General features: G+C 40.4%; 1 protein-coding gene across 5 annotated transcripts in view; it reads left to right on the plus strand.

The window, feature by feature from the left end:
• The window catches only part of ARFGAP3 (ARF GTPase activating protein 3), a 94,512-nt gene extending 76,483 nt beyond the window's left edge, over positions 1–18,029 (plus strand). For 4 of the 5 annotated variants that reach the window (XM_073317157.2, XM_078849400.1, XM_073317127.2 and 1 more), the window contains 5 exons: positions 530–667; positions 2,047–2,170; positions 2,412–2,502; positions 16,058–16,179; positions 16,894–18,029. In XM_073317157.2, coding sequence (XP_073173258.2) covers positions 530–667; positions 2,047–2,170; positions 2,412–2,502; positions 16,058–16,179; positions 16,894–16,911 — 493 coding nt within the window. In that variant the 3' untranslated portion in view covers positions 16,912–18,029. The remainder of the gene's footprint in view (positions 1–529; positions 668–2,046; positions 2,171–2,411; positions 2,503–16,057; positions 16,180–16,893) is intronic. The other variant, XM_078849401.1, reaches the window with a different exon arrangement.
• The last annotated feature ends 2,269 nt before the right edge of the window (positions 18,030–20,298 follow it).

Here is a 20,298-nt window from a genome sequence, read left to right on the forward strand (position 1 = left end):
TGCATTTCAAGCCAACTGAGGGAGGGTTGCTGCTGCTCCACCCTTTGTGTCCTTTCATGGGAGCACAAGGTGGCACAGGGCACACATGTAGACCTGATGGACACTGCTCTTCAAACTCCATTCCTCCCTCAATCCCCCTCCCCCTCAAAAAAACCCCACTCCGGTCTTAAGCATGAGCAACTACGAGGGGATCCACAGAGATTACATCTCAAAGAACCACAGTTACTGTAGAGCAAGTAATAGTTCTTTTCATATCGTACCGGTATTTATATATACATTTCACACATATGAGTAATAATTTTGCAAAACCTTCTTAGATGAAGATGTATTCTTCCATAAGGAGAAATACTTACAAAACATATTTAGCTTAAGTTTCAAAACCATTTGTAACCATTTGTAGGAGTTTTGCCTAGTTTAATCTGTTAGCTTTTGCAGTCATTAGTAATTACGGAATAGCTGGAGTGCTTTGAGTTAGTGAAATAAAATTGAAATGGGACATTTTATTCAATACTTTTCTTTTTTCATTCAGGTACTTTGATTCTGCAGAGTTGAGGAGCAGCACTTTTTCTAAATGGGATGACAATTCAGATGCCTTTTGGAAGAAAGAGAGTAGTAACAGAGACACTGACACATTTCTAACTTCAAAAATTACAGACTATGCAGACAGGTATACAGAGATAACTTGTACTAACTTCAGTACAAAGAGCTAAACGTGCTCATTTAATTTATGAGACTAGTCCTGATGACTTAAATGGTACTGCCTGTGAGACTAAGACTAGCAGGATTTGGCCAAAACTTTGATAGTTAGTATTGAGGTTTCCTTACATATGTAGCATGAGTTTCTTCTGTTTCCCTGTGTAATTTTTTGTCATTGATTACTACTTATTACATGTTGACTATTTATTAAGTGTTCAGCATTGTGTACAAGACAGTCATTCCCCAAAGAGTTTATAATCCAAAAGACATGCACAGAAGAGAAGCTGCAATGTAAGACGAAGTAAACCTACATTGTTTTTATTTTTTTAGTTTTTTCTATTTTCTGACCCTGCCCATTTTTCTTCTGTAGACCTTCTGCCTCATTCTTTATTTAAGTTGGACACTAAATGAATGAATTAGTGATGCACTTGTACAATTGGGACTAAAATTTATTTAATATATTTACAAGTAACAGATTTGTTTTTGTTTTTTTTTTTAAATTGGTCTAAAATAAGTGTTTATTGTTTTCCACGGGGAAATATTTTCAGTTTTATAGTCAACGACAACTATAGTCTGCAGCCTTCTTTTTGGCTTTTGATTTTAAGTTTATTTAAAAGTTAATTTTGCACGTCTTCATTTATTGACACCATCTAACCTGCATACTAAATGAATAACCATTCTTAGAAAATAACAGAATGTGATCCTATAACTAAGGACTGTAGCAAAATGCAATCTTAACATTGACATTTCCTTACTTTAGAGTGTTTGTTTGTGAAACCTTGACATTCTTTTAATGTTATATTTTGTCGAGAATTCAGAAATTTAGTTGCCAGTGAGATGTGGAAGGTAATGATGGTTCAAAGGATTATGAACGTCTGTACTACCACTAGGCTACACCTGCTGTAAACAGTCTCTCATTTTGAACATTATTTTTTTACATGTTCGCTTTGGGCAGAGCTTAACATAAATGTGGGTTACAATGTAACTTTTGAATTAATTAATCTAATCCTTCTTGACACCAGTTTTGCTTGCTTTTGAATAAATCTCTTTTGAATTAGTTCTTCTAATTCAAGCCAACAAAACTCATTCAGTTCAAGTTATAGTCAAGTAGTATTTACCTATCTACCTATAAAATTATCACTGAAATATTATGGTTCTGCCACTATATCAATTATTTTAAAGAAAAGTTCTTTATATTTCTTGTTGTCCTTGTTTCATATTGACTTGCATTTAAAAAAAAATATAAAAAACTACTTTTTTTTTTTTGTTAAAAAGAGATCTTGCTTTCTGTTCAATCATGTTATACTAGATATAATTTATAGGCATTAATGCATTTTTTTTAACTTTTAGGCCTACATCTCGTCGTAAACCTGAATATGAGCCACCTTTAAGCACAGATGAGGCACAAAAAAAATTTGGCAATGTCAAAGCTATTTCATCAGATATGTATTTTGGAAAGCAAGACCATACTGACGTAAGTACAAAAATTTCTATGCAAAATAAACATATTTTTGGATGCTCAAATATTCTGTGATGACTTTAGAAAATTGTGTTACAGTTACTAATAATGGGGAGGGTAGGTAGCTCTGATTGGCTAACGGTCAGAGAGTAGCTTGTCTTTGGGGAGTTTGCAGAGACACATGGATTTTTATCTGTGTAAACGAGCAAGACGTCAATATACTGTTAGTGATGTTTTATTTTTAATTCTTTTCTAGTATGAAGCTAGGGCTCGTCTAGAGAGACTTTCTGCAAGTTCCTCCATAAGTTCAGCCGACTTGTTTGAAGAGCAAAAGAAGCAACCAGCAGGTATTAAAGGAAGGCAATGAGAAAAACTAAAACTCCATTGTATAAATGTACTAAGAGTATTAGTTTCCAGTTGCACTGTGTCAGCAATCTAGCTCTCCCAATTTCCTACAAGATGAAGTATATATAAACTGCATTCTGTGCTTAGCATTTATTACAATTCACTCACAGAACTAGAGGGGCAAGTTTAATTATAAAAATACAAAGAAACTCACAATTAAGATTTTTATAACCTTCGTGAAGGCAAGTAACTTAATATTATTTGAAGCTGATTTTATGATGTGTCTATGCAAACAATAGGCTATGACTTGTAAAGATTAAATCCTTTTATCAATGGGAAATGATAATGTGTACAAAATAACATTAGGAAGTCAAGTGGTCCAGTATTTTCTGATAACAGGTAGATTTATATGGCACCTTAATCATACTAAATAGATTTTAATCTCTACATTTGATAAAAGTCATAAACATAAAATCATTATTGAGGGAGTAAAAGCAATCATAAGTGACTCAGGAAGACCCAGAACACTTAGAGTAGTTACTAGATTTGAAATTGTTCTTCCTTAAATGCCTTAGGGCATATGTGTGTTTAACAAGATACTTACTACTAGGCAATATTACTTGCTTAGTTGGGCTTCTGTGAAGAAAGTTATGCAATAGCCCAGTCCATATTATCTCAGCCCTGCCCTGCTTGCATTAGCAAGGTGCAGTAGCAGGTGATGTTAGTCATAGGTAGGGTTGGGGGAGAAGGCGAGAGATTAAAAGGGAAGGTATTGGATTGGCTGAAATTTAGGCTGAGACATAGTTGCAGCCTTAGTACATGGTCATTCTAGTCCAGTTATGTATTTGACCAGTCAGTAGCATGGCATGAAGCTATAAAAGACAATGAGACATCAGAGCATTTTAGTGCTCTAATTAGTTGGGTTTCAATTCTGTAGCCAGTGGGGAAAGGGAGGTAATTTTTAAAAAAATTGTTTGAAGAATAGTTAAAAATCTATAAGTAATTATAAATATAGTCTAGAAAAGTGAATGATACCCAACATCCTAATTTTACTTTAAAAAACAGCCACACAATTCAGTATTCAGTTTCTTAGTAAATTGTAGAAAATTTAAAAAAAAATCAATTTAAAATCTTCATTTTGGCTCCAGTGAAAACACATTTGATATTACAATGGCCTCACTGAGTAAGGTATGCACTGTTAATTTACTGGCTAATGCAGCAGTGTCACTTAGCACAAATTCCCAAATTGAATTTTAGTCAAAAGCATCTAAATTCAAGCAACTTTGAAGACTCTTGATAGGAAGGAAGCCATAGTGACTAACTTAGAACTATGGCAGTTTACTGATATCCTCAGTATAGTGTGTGTATCTGTGTGTGTGTGTGTGTGTGTATATATATATATATATATATATATATATATATATATAAAATTAAGGGGACACTAGCTTAAAAACCATTTTTCCCCTGAATTTTTAACCTACAGTATTAGTGTTAGTTTGTCTACAATTACTATAGCAATTAGAAGGGGAAATATTTTTTTCAGTTTGTTTTTGTGCATTTAACCACACTTTTTGTGGAGACAATTTCATGTTTCCCCCTCTAATCAGTTCTCTGTGTGGTTTATGTGAGGGTCTTATACAGCAATGGAGGGAGGGGATGGGAAGACAATAGAAAAATATGATTGTAAAACAAGGATTGGGGCAGGTGTACTGTCTGAAACTACTTTTAACTTACACTTTAAAAATAGATTCAAATTCAGGTTGAAGCAATCCTTTTAAATATACTATCTTGTTTTAAAATGTCTTGTAGATACCAATATTTGAGTACAGTACAAACTATTACATCTCATGAAGATGCTATAGCATACATGTGCTGTGAGTGCATTCATTACTGACCACTTGAAAAATTCATACGGATTATGGCGCTCAAGGAAGTGCATCAGATAAAGATGAAATTTTGTTGCCAAAGATGATAGGCTTTTACAGATTCTTTTCGGCTGGTATCACTAAGAAAATAATAAAAGAAGGAAGATACTGGAACAAGGTAGTAGCTTCGCCTCTGCCAACAATGGATCCCTTGCCATGCCCACAGTCTCTGAGGCAGCTTTATTGTAGAAACTTACGCAACAACAAAACAGTTCCGGTACCCACCCTGGGTTACAGTTCCTGGGGAATTTTCCCCTTTTCCTTTCAGGTGCCCATTATCTTCCCTCCCAGGGGACTCTGGCAGTCTTGCTGTGCCCGATTACTGCTTCCCTGAACAGTGCCATCCAGGCTTTTCTACCTGGAGGCCCCTTTTCAGAACAGTTCCTCCCAGGTTCCCACTTCCTCCCCTCCCAGGGGACTCTGGCAGTCCTAGCTCTCCAGGGGTCCCTATTCCCATGGAGCAGGCAGTGTGAGAGCCCTGTGTCTGTACTCTCTGCCTCTTTCCTGGCTGGCATTCAGCCTGACACACTCAGACTCCCCTTCACTGGGTTTCTCCTTCTCTCTAGTCCCAGATACTCTCTTTTAAAGCTCATTTGGGTCAGCAGATGAGGCAGAGTGCACCCTCTTAAAGAGCCAGTATCGCCCTGTGATATACTGTAGTGATTTGTACTGCCATTTTTAATTCACACAATAGTCAGTCTGTTACACATGCATCCCTCAACTATGGTGGAGAGGTAGTGTCCTTATCCTTTGAAAATTGCCTAACTTTGAGAAGCACGCAGACAGTGATTCTCTATAAAATGAAGGTAGTATGAAGTTCAGAAATTGGCAAAAAAAAGCTACAAAAATTCTGGAGTCCTTGCCAGAATAAAGCACCATTTTTTAAACTCAAACATTCACTTTCATGAATAGCACTTAGGGTTTATCGTAAAACACTTTCAAAGTGTTTGTTCTTGTAAAAAAAAATCTCAGGTTAAATGTCTACATCTTTTACAAAACAAAAATAAGAGCTAGGAAAGGCTACAAGAACAGCCTCTAGTGTAATTAATTTCAAAGTTATTGATTGTCAATGGCACTAAATGGTGAAGTTTTACTGACAAAAATGCAAGATGCTTCCCAGAAAGCCATGGGAAAAATTAAGTTGCTTAAGATATTAATTTACATTATATCTGGATTATTTATATTCTTTGGGATTTTCATTTTTATTCATTTGGTTTTCAAAATTAGAAGACCAAAGGATATCTGAAGTGACAAAGTTCATAAGAAAGTAAAAATGGCAGTTCAGAAATTTGGTTATGTCTTTGCTACTGTTGTTTCAGATGGGTCTCACAGGTATAAGTGAAACTTGAATTCATATCACAATGTTGGTTTGATTAAAGAATCTGCAGAATTCAGGTCTGGTGATACCACTGTAGAAACAGCCAGTGCTGACCTTAACGGCAGTGCAGAAAGCTGATTATTGAAAATGACTTTGCATCTTTCACTGCAAATAAGTTCTGCTATCCTGAACAATTTTTAATATTAAATACCAACCTGCATCACTAGTGTCTTAGAAATTATGGGTGGGAAGATACCAATTCAGATTATGGTTGGTCACTAAAACAGCTATGGTGTAGACTTGCCATTAGAGATAATGAGGGTGTAGTTTTAATAGAAAGTTTGGCATCTTTTGCCTTTTGAGAGTCTAAAATAGTGACAAATTCATGCTGAATAAAAGGAGCAAGAATTTTTGCAAGCAGTCAAAATAGTTGTTTTGATTGTGATTGTAGGGAAAAAGCTCTTCTCTTGAGGAAAGAATAAAAAAAATTGGAGGGATGATATCTGACCACATTACTCGTAATGGTCTGAAAGTTTCTTTTATAGGACTGCATCTTTTTCCTTACTGCCCATAAGGTATCATTTCACTGTAGTGAAAAAGTGAGAAAAGAGTGTGTTTTGCAGCCATAGGAAAAGGATAAGGAATGATGATGAGGCATGATCCACAGATAAGGAAATTTGAAATTGCACTTTGGCATATAACTTATTTAATGTGCATTTACCTTATAAGTTACATGCCACAGTAGCAAGCAACTTTGTTTTGTATTTTGAGCTATGTTAGTGTAATGTGAAGCCCATAACTGAAGTACCATAAAAATATTTTTAAAAGCTCTAATTGAGTTTGATATTGTTATGCACTGAATTTACAGATTGTTCAAAAGTTTTATGAGTGTTCGCTCACAGTGTTTCTGAAGTATGTTTCTGCCACTCCTTGTTTAATCACTACGAGTCTCAGTGTGGCCTTTTGTAACACTTTGGGCCAAACCACTGGGTTGTCTATACCAGCATCAACCCATTAATTTCTGATTGAGCTACCTGATTGTCTTGTTCCTATCACTTCTAACTTTTCCTGTAAAAGAAACAGTTGAAAAACTATGCCTTTTGAAGAATCAGAGTTCAGCTGTTTTGTATTGAGCACCATGTGGAGCTGCCAACAACTAGAAAAGTCTTGGAATGGATGTCACATTCTGAGGTGCAGTCCAGACCAATGAAGAATTGTCACATTTTACCATGTAACCCCAAGAGCCTCACAATGCCTTGCTACTGTGGTTTTCTGCCTGGGACGCTCACAGTCAGCAACAAGTATGCACTCTATGTATTGGACAACCCTGGTCCAACACTTTGGATCCTGGAGCCAGCCTACAATACCACAGATTTCTACTGGTCTCTGCCAGTCTTGGTTAACAACTGGTAAGGAAACGCCACACTCTCTCCAGCCCCAGTTTTCCCCCAAAATGTGTGTTCTGAAATGTCCAACCTTATCGTGGAACAACCAGAAGAATGTTAAGGTCCATTGCTCCTTTAAAGAGCCAGTATTCAACAGTTTGTTACTTTAACTGGAGTTAACAAAGAGTTGAGTTTAAACACAGCACTGAACTGGTTGGCATTAAAAATAAAACAAGTTTGGTTACAGAGATAGATCTTAAGTGAGTATAAGAATTAAAGTGAGAAATGATTATAAGAGAAATCAAGATAAAATGCTTTCTAGTAACTAAAATTTAAGCTAGATTAGGTACAAGGTAAAATTCTCGTCACGTTTCCATCAAGATGGCTGACCAAATTCCTGGGTCACGATCTGTCCTCCAAAGTCAAAGGGCTGGCACCTTTGTTGTCTTAGGGGAAAGATAGATAACGTGGGGTTCTTCTTCAAGGAGCGCCCGTCTAGGTCGTAAAATTGCTTATATTCCCATCTCTGTTTATCCCTTTTGACGGTTTTCTTTTGTCTTCCTGTCCTTAATTTTTTTTAATCGGTAAATATTATTTTGTCACCCCCCCCCACAAATGGTGACTGAACAGCAACCTTCATCTCAGGCATGCCTGGTTCCCCCGGCTTTAAACGTTGCCTGACCTGCAGGCTATCTATTACTGTATCGGATGGTCATGCTGTCTCAGGGAAACCCATATACCACAGAAGTGTGCACCCTGCAAGAAATTATATGCCAGGACACTGAAAGCCAGGGACCTCCAACGAAAACTATTAATGATGGAGAAATCCCTCAGGCCAGCCTCCGACCCAGAGTCCAGGACTCCTCCTGGCCAACGGTCTCCAGCAACAGCCTCAGACAAGAGCTCCACACAGTGTCTAAGGACCCTGCATCTAACAAGGCGACCAAACATTGGTCACAGTCATCGCCTCAGAAAGATCCCCTTAAGAAGAAGCGATCTCCTGGCAAGAAGTCTGCCCCGGTACCGACGTCACCGAGAACCTCAGATGAGAGGCACCAAGAATGTCTGGTACCGAGACATCCCGAGGAGCCAAGGCACTGATACAGCCAGGCTCTCAGGTGCATGAGCTAAAGCTAAGCTCCCTAGCTCGGCACCAACAGTGCCGAAGAACGCCTCGGCACCAGCTAGCGTAATGGTGCCACCTGCTGCATATGCACAGCCTCACAAGACCTCGGCACCAGCAGAGCATACTATGCTGCTATCCACAACACCAAGCTTCCCAGTACTGCAACCCTTCATGGGACAGGCGGACCTGGCAATCTCCTCCATGCTGGGAACATCCCTCTTCGGCACCAACGGTACCCCAGTCAGACCAGGACCAACCTGAATAGGCACTCCGAGCAGATCTGCACCTCCATTATCTAGTGATGAGGATAAAGAGAATGATTCAGGTCTTTATACCCCTTGCAATTCCTCCCCAAAACCAGGACCCTCTCACCAACAACCAACTATGCAAGGACAAAGCTGGCAGGCACAACCATGGATACCACCTCCTGTTGTTATGCCACCCAGTTGGCCATAGTAGGACATCTACAAAGCCCAAAATCTTAAACTCCCCAACGTACCAGCATCAAGTGCCACCCGGTCCCCTTCACTCATGAACCCCCCACCGTTGGAGGCCCAGGAGGAAGAGGGAGAGGAGCCAGAAAAGGATTCTGAAGGTGTCACACTGCCACCCCCACCCATATTTCATCCTCGTCCCCAGATGAAACAATTATGCCCATCACTTCCCATCACAGGAGTTGATTTCAAGTCCTTCCAGGACTTATTCAAAAGAGTTACAGAATCCCTGGACATCTCTTTAGCAGAGCTGCCAGAGACTCAGCATAAACTTACTGACATCTTGCAGGCATTCCCATCAACAAAAATAGCTCTGCCCATTAACACTACTCTAATGCAATGATAGCATGGCAGACACCGGCCACTGTCCCACCCTCCTGTAAACGCTTGGACAGAAAATATTATGTACCAGCGAAAGGGGCTGAGTTCTTATTTACTCACCCAACTCCAAATTCACTGGTCGTAGAGGCAGTAAACCAAAGGGGAAAACAGCACCAGTCAGAAACCACCCGTTATGACAAAGACTGGAAAAGGCTTGAGCTCTTTGAACACAAAGCCTGTTCCTCAGCCTGACTGCAATTTCACATAGCAAACTACTCTGTTAGTGAAATACACCTACAACTTGTTTAATAAAATGACATCTTTTATTGAACAAATGCCAGAGGAGTCAAAGGAGCAATACAAAGCTAACATTGTGGAGGGCTCCTTAATTGCCAAAACAGCACTGCAGGTCTCCCTTGATTCTGCTGACACGGCAGCTCGTTCCATCACCACGTCCATGGTCATGCGTCGAGCTTCATGGCTCCACCTCTCTGGGCTTCCTAGGGAAGTACAAGTCACAGATGAGGTCCTGCCCTTTGAGGGACAAAATTATTTGCAGAAACCACAGATCCATCCCTACATACTTTAAAGGACTCGAGAATCACCTTGAAGACAATAGGTATTTACGTCCCCCCAAACAAGAAAAAACGGCAGATTTTTATACCCAAAGATTCCATCCCACCCTGTACTCCCAACCCAAGACAATATGACTAACGCCGCAAGCAAACACAAGCAAGGCGCAGGCATAACCAGGATCAACCTGCCACATCTCAACCATCAACATCCCATCAATCATTTGAAGTATTGGTCAAGGGCTCGAGACCTCTGTCTTCTCCCATGCCAGATTATCAGATAACATCCACTCTCTTTGGAGACCACCTGCTACCACACTACCCAGCCTGGAACAACATCACTTCAAAAAAATAGGTGCTGGAAATCAGCCAGAAGGGTTACTCTATCCCATTTATTTCTACTCCCCCACCCACCCACCTTCCCTATCCTTCTTCAGGGACCCCTCCCACAAGACTGTGTTGCAGCAGGAAATAAACCATCTCCTGTAACTAGGAGCCGTTGAAATAGTACTACTCCAACACAGGGGAACAGGGTTTTATTCCCGTTATTTTCTCACACAGAAAAAGAATGGGGGCTGGAGACCCATTCTGGACCTACGCAAACTCAATAAATTTGTAACGATGCAGCCCTTCAAAATGGTTACCCTAGCAACCATAATTCCAGCATTAGAGAAAGGAGATTTGACCTACAGGATGCCTACTTTCACATCACCATTCATCCAGCACACTGACGGTTTCTGCGCTTCACACTAGGCCATCAACATTACCAATACAAAGTACTACCCTTCAGCCTGTCCACAGCCCCATAGGTATTCTCCAAAGTCTTAGCCATCGCCACAGCTTACCTCCGCAGGCTAAGGGTAATGATCTTCCCATACTTGGACGACTACATCATAAGAGCACCAACACAACAGATTAACCCTCTTCACCAGCCTAGGGTTTCAAATAAAGGTTCAAAAGTCCACCTTGGTCCCTGTCCAACAGCTAGAGTTTATAGGGGCCTATCTCGACTGTCTTGCAGCACAAGCAAGATTATCCCAACAACGATTCCACAACCTAACCAGGCTGATAACAATCAGACAGCCCCCAAATGTCCGCTAGGGCCTGCTTACAACTTCTTGAGCATATGGCTGCTACAACTTATGTAGTCAAACATGCCCGACTGCATTTGAGATGCCTACAGGCCTGGCTCCACGCCTGCTGTATACCACACAAGCATTCCCTTCACAAACGGCTCACTATACCCCGGAGAGAGGAGGATTCCCTCAAGTGGTGGATACAACTGCAAAACATCTGTTCAGGGGTCACATTCCAACAAAAAGCTCCCACTATAACAATCGCCACAGATGGCTCCCTAGTGGGATGGGGAGCCCATCTGGACAACAACCCCATCCAGGGACGCTGGTCCCCAGCAGAAACCAACCTACATATAAACATTCTAGAAAAGTATGCAAACACTTCCTTCCGCTTATCCGCAACAATACCATCTAAGTCCTCATGGACAACACAGCCTGCATGTTTTATATAAACCAACAGGGCAGAGCTCGATCATACCCTTTTTGCATTGAGGCACTCCACCTAGGGCTATGGTGCATATCCAACAATATAGACATTTCTGCAGCTTACCTGCCAGGACTTCAGAATACCATGGAAGACCATCTGAGCAGACACTTCTCACAAATCCATGAGTGGGAGATGGACTACCCAACCCTCGTGACCGTATTCAACCAGTGGAGGTTTCCTACTGTAGACTTATTCACAACAGCTCACAATACAAAATGTCCTCAATAATTCTCCTGAGCGGGGCTGAGGCACCACTCACTGGGCGATGCCCTCCTCACAATATGGGAAGCACCACTAATGTACGCGTTCCCGCCCGGAACTAAGCCGGGTGTTACACAGAATCAGACAGGACAAGGCCAGGGTCATACTCATTGCGCCCACATGGCCCAGACAGACGTGGTTCCCATACCTAACACAGATGGCGGTGAAACCTCCTCAAACCCTTCCACAACTTCCTAATACAGGAGGCTGGCCGCATCATTCACCCCAGCCTAGCGGTTCTCCATCTCAAAGCCTGGTTACTCCATGGCTAATGGGGCTGGATCAGGATTACTCTGAAGAGGTTAAAGATATTCTCTTGAATAGTCGCAAACTGAGCACACGCAAGACTTACACTCATAAGTGGGTAGGTTTCTGCACCTGGTGCGAGGCTCATCATAAGTCTCCTCATTCTGCCCCTCTACCCAGAGTCCTGGACTATATATTAGGCCTTAAAAAGGCTGGCCTCTCCAATAGCGCCATAAAGGTACACTTAGCAGCCATTGCCTCACTACAAGTTAAGGTAGATGGAACCACGATCTTTGCTTATCCAACCACTAAACAGTTCTTAAACAGCATGACCAACATCTATTCTCCTCTAAAACACCCTACTCCTATATGGGACCTTAACCTCATGCTACACATCCTCATGGGCAAGCCATTCGAACTCCTTGTGACTTGCTCACTGCTACATCCATCAATGAAGGTCTCCTTCCTTATTGCAATCACTTCAGCAAGAACAGTAGTGGACCTAGGGGCCCTAATAGCACACCCGCCGTATACCACATTCTATAAAGACAAAGTCATCCTAAGACACCACCCTAAATTTATACCTAAAGTAGCCTCTTCATTTCATTTAAACCAACCCATTTACTTACCTGTGTTTTTTCCGAAACCCCACGCCAACACTGGGGAGGCATCCCTTCACACTCTCGACGTCCGTAGAGCTCTGACCTTCTGCTTAGAAAGAACAAAGACGTTTAGAAAACTGTCCCATCTTTCTTTTGGTCGCAGAGCAATCAAAGGGTGAGGCCATCTCTAAACAAAGATTATCTGCATGGATTTCTGGCTGTATCCACCTATTCTGTCATCAGAGCAACACCCCTGCTCCACTGGGATTCGTGCGTACTCCACCAGAGCGCTATCCATGTCTGTAGTGTTCCTCAACAACATACCCATCGTAGACATTTGCAGGGCAGCTACCTGGGCTTTGGCCCACACGTTTACCAAACGCTATGCCTTGGAACTACGTTCCTCTGCCGACACTCAGTTTGGACTCTCAGTGCTGTTCACTGTTAACAAAAATACTCCGAAGCCCCTCCTTCCATCGAGGGGTACTGCTTCATAGTCACCTAAAGTGGAGCAACCACAGGGACACTCCTAGAAGAGGAAGAGAAGGTTACTCACCTTGTGCAGTAACTGAGGTTCTTTGAGATAGTTGTCCCTGTGGGTGCTCCACTACCCTCCCTTCTCCCCTCTACTTTGGAGTTTCACATTGATTCTGGGGTAGAGAAAGAACTGAGGGATGCTTGGCTGCGCATGCTAAGTGGTCACTCAGAGCGGCGCGAGATGGCTTCCGTGCATGCGCGGCCAACCGGGGCACTGCTACTACAAATCTCTGATTACAAGTGCAGGGCGTCAAGACACCTAATATGGAGCACCCACAGGGACAACCATCTCGAAGAGCCTCAGTTATTGCACAAGGGGAGTAACCTTCTCTTTCTTGGTCCCCTTCTCTTTTATAGTCCATTGAATCTTTGAAATGGAGTATTCTGAAGGATGCCTCCAGCTCAGTCTATTTCCAACTGTGAAGTAGTGTGACAGAATACACTCCTGTATTTACATGCTACCACACTATTGTAATAATCTTTTGTACAAAGTATGCCTTATAAGGTATCATTTGAAAACTCATTATTTGCTGTTCCGTATTGTCCTGTTAAAATATGGATGGAAAGATTGTTTGTGAAGTTATAAGATTCCCCCTATGATGTTATTAACACATGTTCCAAACCCTACAGCCCTGCCCAGGCAGAAGTCAGGTCTGTCCTAAACAAAGGAAGCAATGTGTGCTTGCCTTAATTTGCCTTGAAGCAGTAAACAGAGTTATCAAGCAGGAGGGGAAAACAAAGGAAGTTCAAACAGGTGAAAAAAAACATATTGTTGTCTTCTTGGGTCTCAGCTTGAAATATTTTTTCAAGTGGGGGACTGAAACTATTTTAAAAAAAAAAAAAAGGGGGGGGGACAAATGCCCCAAGGGGACACCCTCCCCCCCCCCTTGCCCACCTCATTCTCCGCACCTGAGAAGACAAAAGGAAACAGCCATTGGACTCTAGGGGAGGGGTCCTGACCTGCGAGTTTGGTCAGTAATCTGCTGGAGCCTGGAGAAAGTTTGCTTTGCAACTAAGTTAGTTTTGTAAGTAGATACTAGTGAGAGTTTTCTCTTTATTTTTCTTGTAACCATGTCTAACTTTATACCTCATTACTTATCCTCACTTAAAATCTCTCTCTTTGTAGTTGTTAAGTTTGCTTTACTGTTTTATCTAATCCAGTGTTTTTAAATTGAAGTGCCTGATAGCTATTTAAGATAATAAACTGGCATATTATTTCTGTAAAGGAATAATGGATTTAATATATTTGTACTGGCCAGGACAGGGCTGGGCAGTACAGGACATACATTTCTGGGGGACGATCTGGGACTGGGGTGTGTTGAGGTCACCCTGCAGTATAATCCAGGCTAGTGAGAGCCCAGGTGTACCTGGCAGGCTGCCGTTACACACAGACACCTCAGGTGTGGCTTGCATGCTGGAAGGCTGTTTGTGAGCAGCCCAGATGGGAGCTACTGTAAGGCACGAAAGATTGCAAGACGGGTGACACCACTACTCATTCCCCTCTGGGGTTGTCTGCTAAAATGCAAATTGTTTAGTTCTTCAAGTCATGGTACCTATGTGTATTCCACATGTGGGTGTGCATGCATGCCATGCACCTCAGTCTGGAAGAAGTGTCCGTTGACCCACACATACGTGATGCATCCCCTTGTGCTTCAAGCCGAGGGTATAATAGGTACAGTGGGTTGACGCCTCTTTGGTTCCCTCTAATCGCCGCACGGCCTGAGTTGGAAACCCCTGTTCCTTCACACTCTTAATTTTACTAAGAGAGTGACCACTCCTTGTTCTGTGTACCTAGTTGCAGATAGTTGTATATTGTCATTTTAGTGATCTATATGTTAGTGTAGTTCTTTCCCTGTTTGGGGAACATTCTCCACCTGGGGACTATGCCCCAGATTCCGTGATTTAAAAATTGTGTCCTGCCTGCACTCATTATCTGTGAGTGACAAACTCCAGAGGTGCCTTTGCTACCTCGGCAAGACACACATTGTGGCTTCGCCTCCATAAGTACTTGATGGAGGAAGCCATTTTAGACTGAGGGCATGTTCTGATCCGGGACCGATGGAGCCCCCGGTACAGCGACCATTATTGGCAGTGAGAGCCCCTCTGATCACCCTTTATGCCCCTGGTCTGTTGGTACTGAAGACAAAGGACAAGTACCGACATTAGAGTAAAAAACACTGTCATGAGCATAAAATCAGATCCCTATCATAGATTGCTCCAGCGCACAGCGTTTCTTCCCCAAGCCAGGCCAAGTTGGGTGAGATATTGTGCACGGATCCGACTGGACCAATGCCCAAGCTTCCACATGTGGAGAGTAAGGCTAGGTGCAAATGGGATCTGATGGTACCAATAACTGCCATGGTACCCGTGCGTCTGGAACACTCACCCGTGTGTGCCCCCTCCTGCCAGTGCCTCTGCACCCCCTGGATAGTATGGCCCCACTGACACCACCTAGGTCCTCTGACATTTCCAGAGGTGCACCACGGACTGCTAGATGCTGTGAGCCTTTCTTGTTGACAGCACTGAAGCTTACAGCTCTGTGGGACCTTAATCTCATCCTCTCCACCCTCATGAAGCCCCTCTTTGAACCGTTGGCAACGTGCTCCCTCTCCCACCTCTCAATGAAAGTGACATTCCTGGTAGCCATAACCTCAGCCACGTGGGTAGGTGAGCTAGCCGCCATGATAGCAGATCCCTCCTACACTATATTCCATAGGGACAAGGTATCGCTACGGCATCACCCTAAATTCCTCCCAAAGGTAGTGTCGGAATTCCACCTATACCAGTGCATCCACCTTTGAAGCAAAACACAGGAGCTGTTTAACAACACACAGCAAAGCTAAATAACAGTTTAGGAAAGGAAATTAATAGTATTTGTATCCAATTGAAACTGCAGAGGAATCTTATATGTTGGCATAGTGTAATTGCTCAACTTGGAATGTGGAGTGTATGTTTTTAGAAAATAGCAGGTTTGGTAGGAATATGTACAAATTCTCAAATGGACATTTGAAAATATAAAGCAAGATGAGTCTGAGTAATTTGATTAATTGTTTTATATCTAAGGGTTACTTTTAATTTTTAGAACTTTAGTTAGTATGGACATGCAGACATTCATGGGGTTGGTGTTCAATGTAGTAGATAGTAGCTCTCAAAACATGCTATTTTTAATACAGTATCACGATTGCATGTTTTTTATTCCCTATATAGGAAGTTACAGTATTGCAAATGTCTTGCCTTCAGCTCCGGATATGGCTCAGTTTAAACAAGGAGTGAAATCAGTGGCTGGAAAACTTTCTGTTCTTGCTAATGGAGTCATGACTTCTATACAGGTTAGTAAATTAGGAAAGTAAGAAATATTAAAAATAACAGGATAGATATTGAAGTCTTGTCATGAGGATTTATTCACATGATTCCTGTTAACTCCTTAGGGGGGAAAAAGTTGATTGATTGTTTTTATATAATGTAGCTGAAATGTCAGAGAATTTTCATAACAGATGGTAAAATATTTAAAGCTTTTTATGACTTTCCAATTAATTCACTTTTCTTAGAGAAGTTTCCATGGGTACAGTTGAGACTTAAAAATGACTAAAATGTTCCTTTTCTTATAGTAATTGAACGTGCATTGTATCAAGCGTATTTGTTGCTCATATCCCATTTTAGAGTAACTAGTAGTAATTTAACTGTTAGGCTTTTGTCTCTGTAATTGACGTGATAGAAAAATGTACCATAGAGTCCCTGGATGGAAGGACCAATATTTTTAAAAATAGACACTGAAACTTAAAATCCTAAATTCATAATTAGGCACCTAAGTAAGAGGCCTGATTTTCAAAAGTACCAAACGCCCATCAATTCCCATTGAGCTCAGATTAAATTTTTGAAATTCAAGAGCCCAATATTAAGCTCTTATTTTTGAAAATCTTGGCCAATTTTCTAAATGTGGTGACTTTAAAAATTAAACCTCACTTACTTTTAATGAATATTACCATATTTAATTTATCTTGCTGTGGAAAACATGCCCATGAGTGTTTTGTTCTTTTTTCTAGGATCGATATAATTCTTAACCAGTTGCATATCAACATATTTAAGTACACTAAAGAAGAATTTCTCTCCAGATATGCCAGTGATCACATTGCTGATTGAAATGAAGGCTGCCTTAAGGCTGTAGAATATTTTGCAAGTTGTTTTGCCACTTTTGTTTACCATGTTACTTTCTGGTTCTTGGAATTTTTGGACTGTCACTTTATTTTTATGTAGCAAAAACCTTGTAGTAACTTGTTACATCACTTACGCTTTTGTTCCTTTATAGTGTTGTATCTTCCAGTGTCCTTAGTGTTACATACAATACCTCTCTCTCTCTCCTCCTCCCCCCCCCCACCCCCAGTTGGCTGTGGGGCTGGGAAGAAAAAGGTGGATATAAGGGCGCTTACATGGAAAGATGAGACTTACTGATCTGAATCTCTGCATCTGTAGTCATAAACCTCAGATGCCACATGTATACATAGTTTGGCTGCTCACATTTTTGTGTCTTGTAGAAACGAAATCTTAAGTTAAAAAAATCATACATTGAAATGGTATTTAGTGTATTATAGCAAAATATAGGACTTGATTTGGACCTTTGCTTGTCATGAAATAGAAACTCTTGAAATTCATGTTGTTCAGCATTAAAATGACAAGGGAATATTACCTTGAGAGCATTATTTCCTCTAGAAAATCTTTTGTTTAGGGTGAGGTATGAAATATATAAATACTCAAGTAAAAAGGTAACAAACTTAATTTTGTCATGGGATCTATTTATTCATAATTTTGAGAATTATTAAAAATTGCAATATAGTCTCCTTAAGTGCTCTTAAACAATCAGTATCGTGTACAAAATGAACAAAATTCAAGTATACATAATTATAGGGACAGATAGAGTAGTTTAATTGACTATTTAGTTTTGTTAGGTATTTTTAGAACAATCTTAGTTTTTTGATAAATTACGAAATATGTGAATAAGAAAATATAGTGGGGCTGTGTTTTAGACAGCCTGGAATTTGCCTCTGACAAAGTATTTTGCAAATTTTGTGGATCTAAAAAACCCCCAAAATGAGTTTCCAACTGATTCTGTTCTATAGCTTTATTTCTTAAACAACTCTCAAATTTGTAAACTGCTAATGCCTAATAAAAACCATTGAAATCAGTTGTATTTTTCTTACATACATGTATGCAAGAGGCCAGTCCACCATGCATGTTTGGTTTCTATACTAATGCTGTGCTTGCTGTTTGGAATTAGTCTTTAATTAAAATAGAGTGAAGTGGCCATTTCATATCAGTTTGCTATGTTTATAAAGAACACCCACTGATTTGGAGTGGGGGAAGGAACCTACAGTGCTAGTAGCTTTGTATATTAAGATTTTAATCTAGACACATCTGGACACTATATTTCCTATCTAACTAACCGAATTTGATTCAAGTTCTTCTTCAAATTTAATCTTTACTTGCTGTTCTGTCTGATACATCCTGATTTATTAATCCAAAAATCCTTTATTTTTTATAAGAGCTGAACACAGCTGGGCTTTTGTCCTGATTAACTACATAGCTTTACTTTAGTAGACAGTGGTGTTGTTGTTTTTTCAGCCCTGATATCTAGATACAGAAGACTTGAACTGCTTCTCTAAATTCCGCCTCATGTTGTATAAGGAAATGCCATATTTGAAACACCCATGCATAAATATTGGTATTGATGAGGTGTCATTACATGAATGAAGTGATTATTCACAGTCTTGGTTCTTTGGGAAGACTGGTATGTATATTGTGAGGAACGTTTTTTTTCTCTCATGTGCTCTGTAGAAAGAGCAAATCACAAGTAGAAAAGACTGAGAAATTATAAATAAGGATAAATGTAACCATAACAAATTACAGGTAATGTCTGTTAGACTAAAACCCCTCAGTTATCTTAAAAGCAAACATACCATAGAAGAAAACTGATTTGCATTCTTCCTGATAGTTAAAAAAGCAAAACAAAAAACAGTAATGTTGTGGAGGGAATTATAACAGGGGTGGCCAAATTTACTGTCCCTCTGAGATGCATACAATAATCTTCAGAAGTTTGAGAGCCACAAGAAACACACAACCTTTACACGTGCATTTTTAAAAATATTAACATCCTACTTACTAGACCATGGCTAATTACTGCTAAAGTTAGAGGCCTTGTGGGTCTAGATCCAGCTCTTCGATTAAATTTTTGAACTGTCGATGAGTCTTCCTATTTGAACAGATGAAACTGACAATTTCTAGGATCATTTTTATAACATTTTCATACTTGAAGTATCTGCCTGCGAGATGTTCATGATGGATGATACAATGAACAGGGAGAAACTCTGGATATTTGGGATCGCTTTTCAAGAGTCTGGTAAGTCCTACCTTTTTCCCCCACTGTTGCAGGTGCTCCATCTGTTGCAACACTGACAAGTTTATCCAGCAGTACGTCAGCATTTGTCAGTGCTTTGTCAAGTGCATTCTTTACGTCAACTCCGCAGGTTGTTTCTTTTAGTGCCACCAAGACCAGCGTTTTTCTTTCACAATTACATCCACAGAAAGACAGTGAACAAATATTGTTTGCTCGTTGTGGTTTATCTTGTATATCTGTGGATTTGTCAACAGCTAGGCTGTATGGTAAAGAATTCTTTAGATCATTTTGCATCTTGATTGCAACATCAGCACTGATCTGGGGAGCTACACCTCTCCAGAGGGTGGTGTGAAATTGGAATTTGCTTTATTACTCATTGAAGTTTTGTGTTACTTAGATCTAAAAGTGAAACCACTTCTGCAATATTCTTCTTAACAAATTCTTCCTCACAATATGGACATTTAGCATGAGCGATATTCCATGACATAACAAAACTAGCTTAGGTCATTGTGTCAGCTTCCTTACTGAATGCTGAAAGTAATGTCTGACTGTTTTTAGGCGTAATTTTAATTTGGATAGCTTGTTTTTCCTTAATTCTGTTTCAGGAGGGTATTTAGATGAAAAGTTATTGTGTTTCATTTCATAGTGATGTTTCAAGTTGCTCGCTTTGTGGTTAGTGAATGATGCATTGCAGATAAGGCACAGGGGTTTGCCATCTTTAACCGTGAATGCAAAATCTTCTTCCCATTCTGGCTTAATATTTTGGTTTTCTCCTTGCATTTCTTACAATTTGAAGATATCGTTGTCATCCACGAAATTAATGTAGGATTAACATTTAAAGCTAAAACTATACAAATGTGACCTTTGAACAGTAAATACAGCCTGTATTCTGCAGAATATCTGAATACAGAATGATGCAAGTTCCTGAAATAATGTGCATGTGTGAGCTTCTCTGACAGTCTCACTCTCATGCCGTTGGATTCACCAGGGCTTAAATTCTCTTGAAGTACTTCCCGGAGCCCCCCATGCATGCCCCCCCCCCCATTCTCCACCTAACAGA

The sequence above is a fragment of the Lepidochelys kempii genome, chromosome 1 (assembly GCF_965140285.1).
Source record: "Lepidochelys kempii isolate rLepKem1 chromosome 1, rLepKem1.hap1, whole genome shotgun sequence".
NCBI classification, from domain to species: domain Eukaryota; kingdom Metazoa; phylum Chordata; order Testudines; family Cheloniidae; genus Lepidochelys; species Lepidochelys kempii.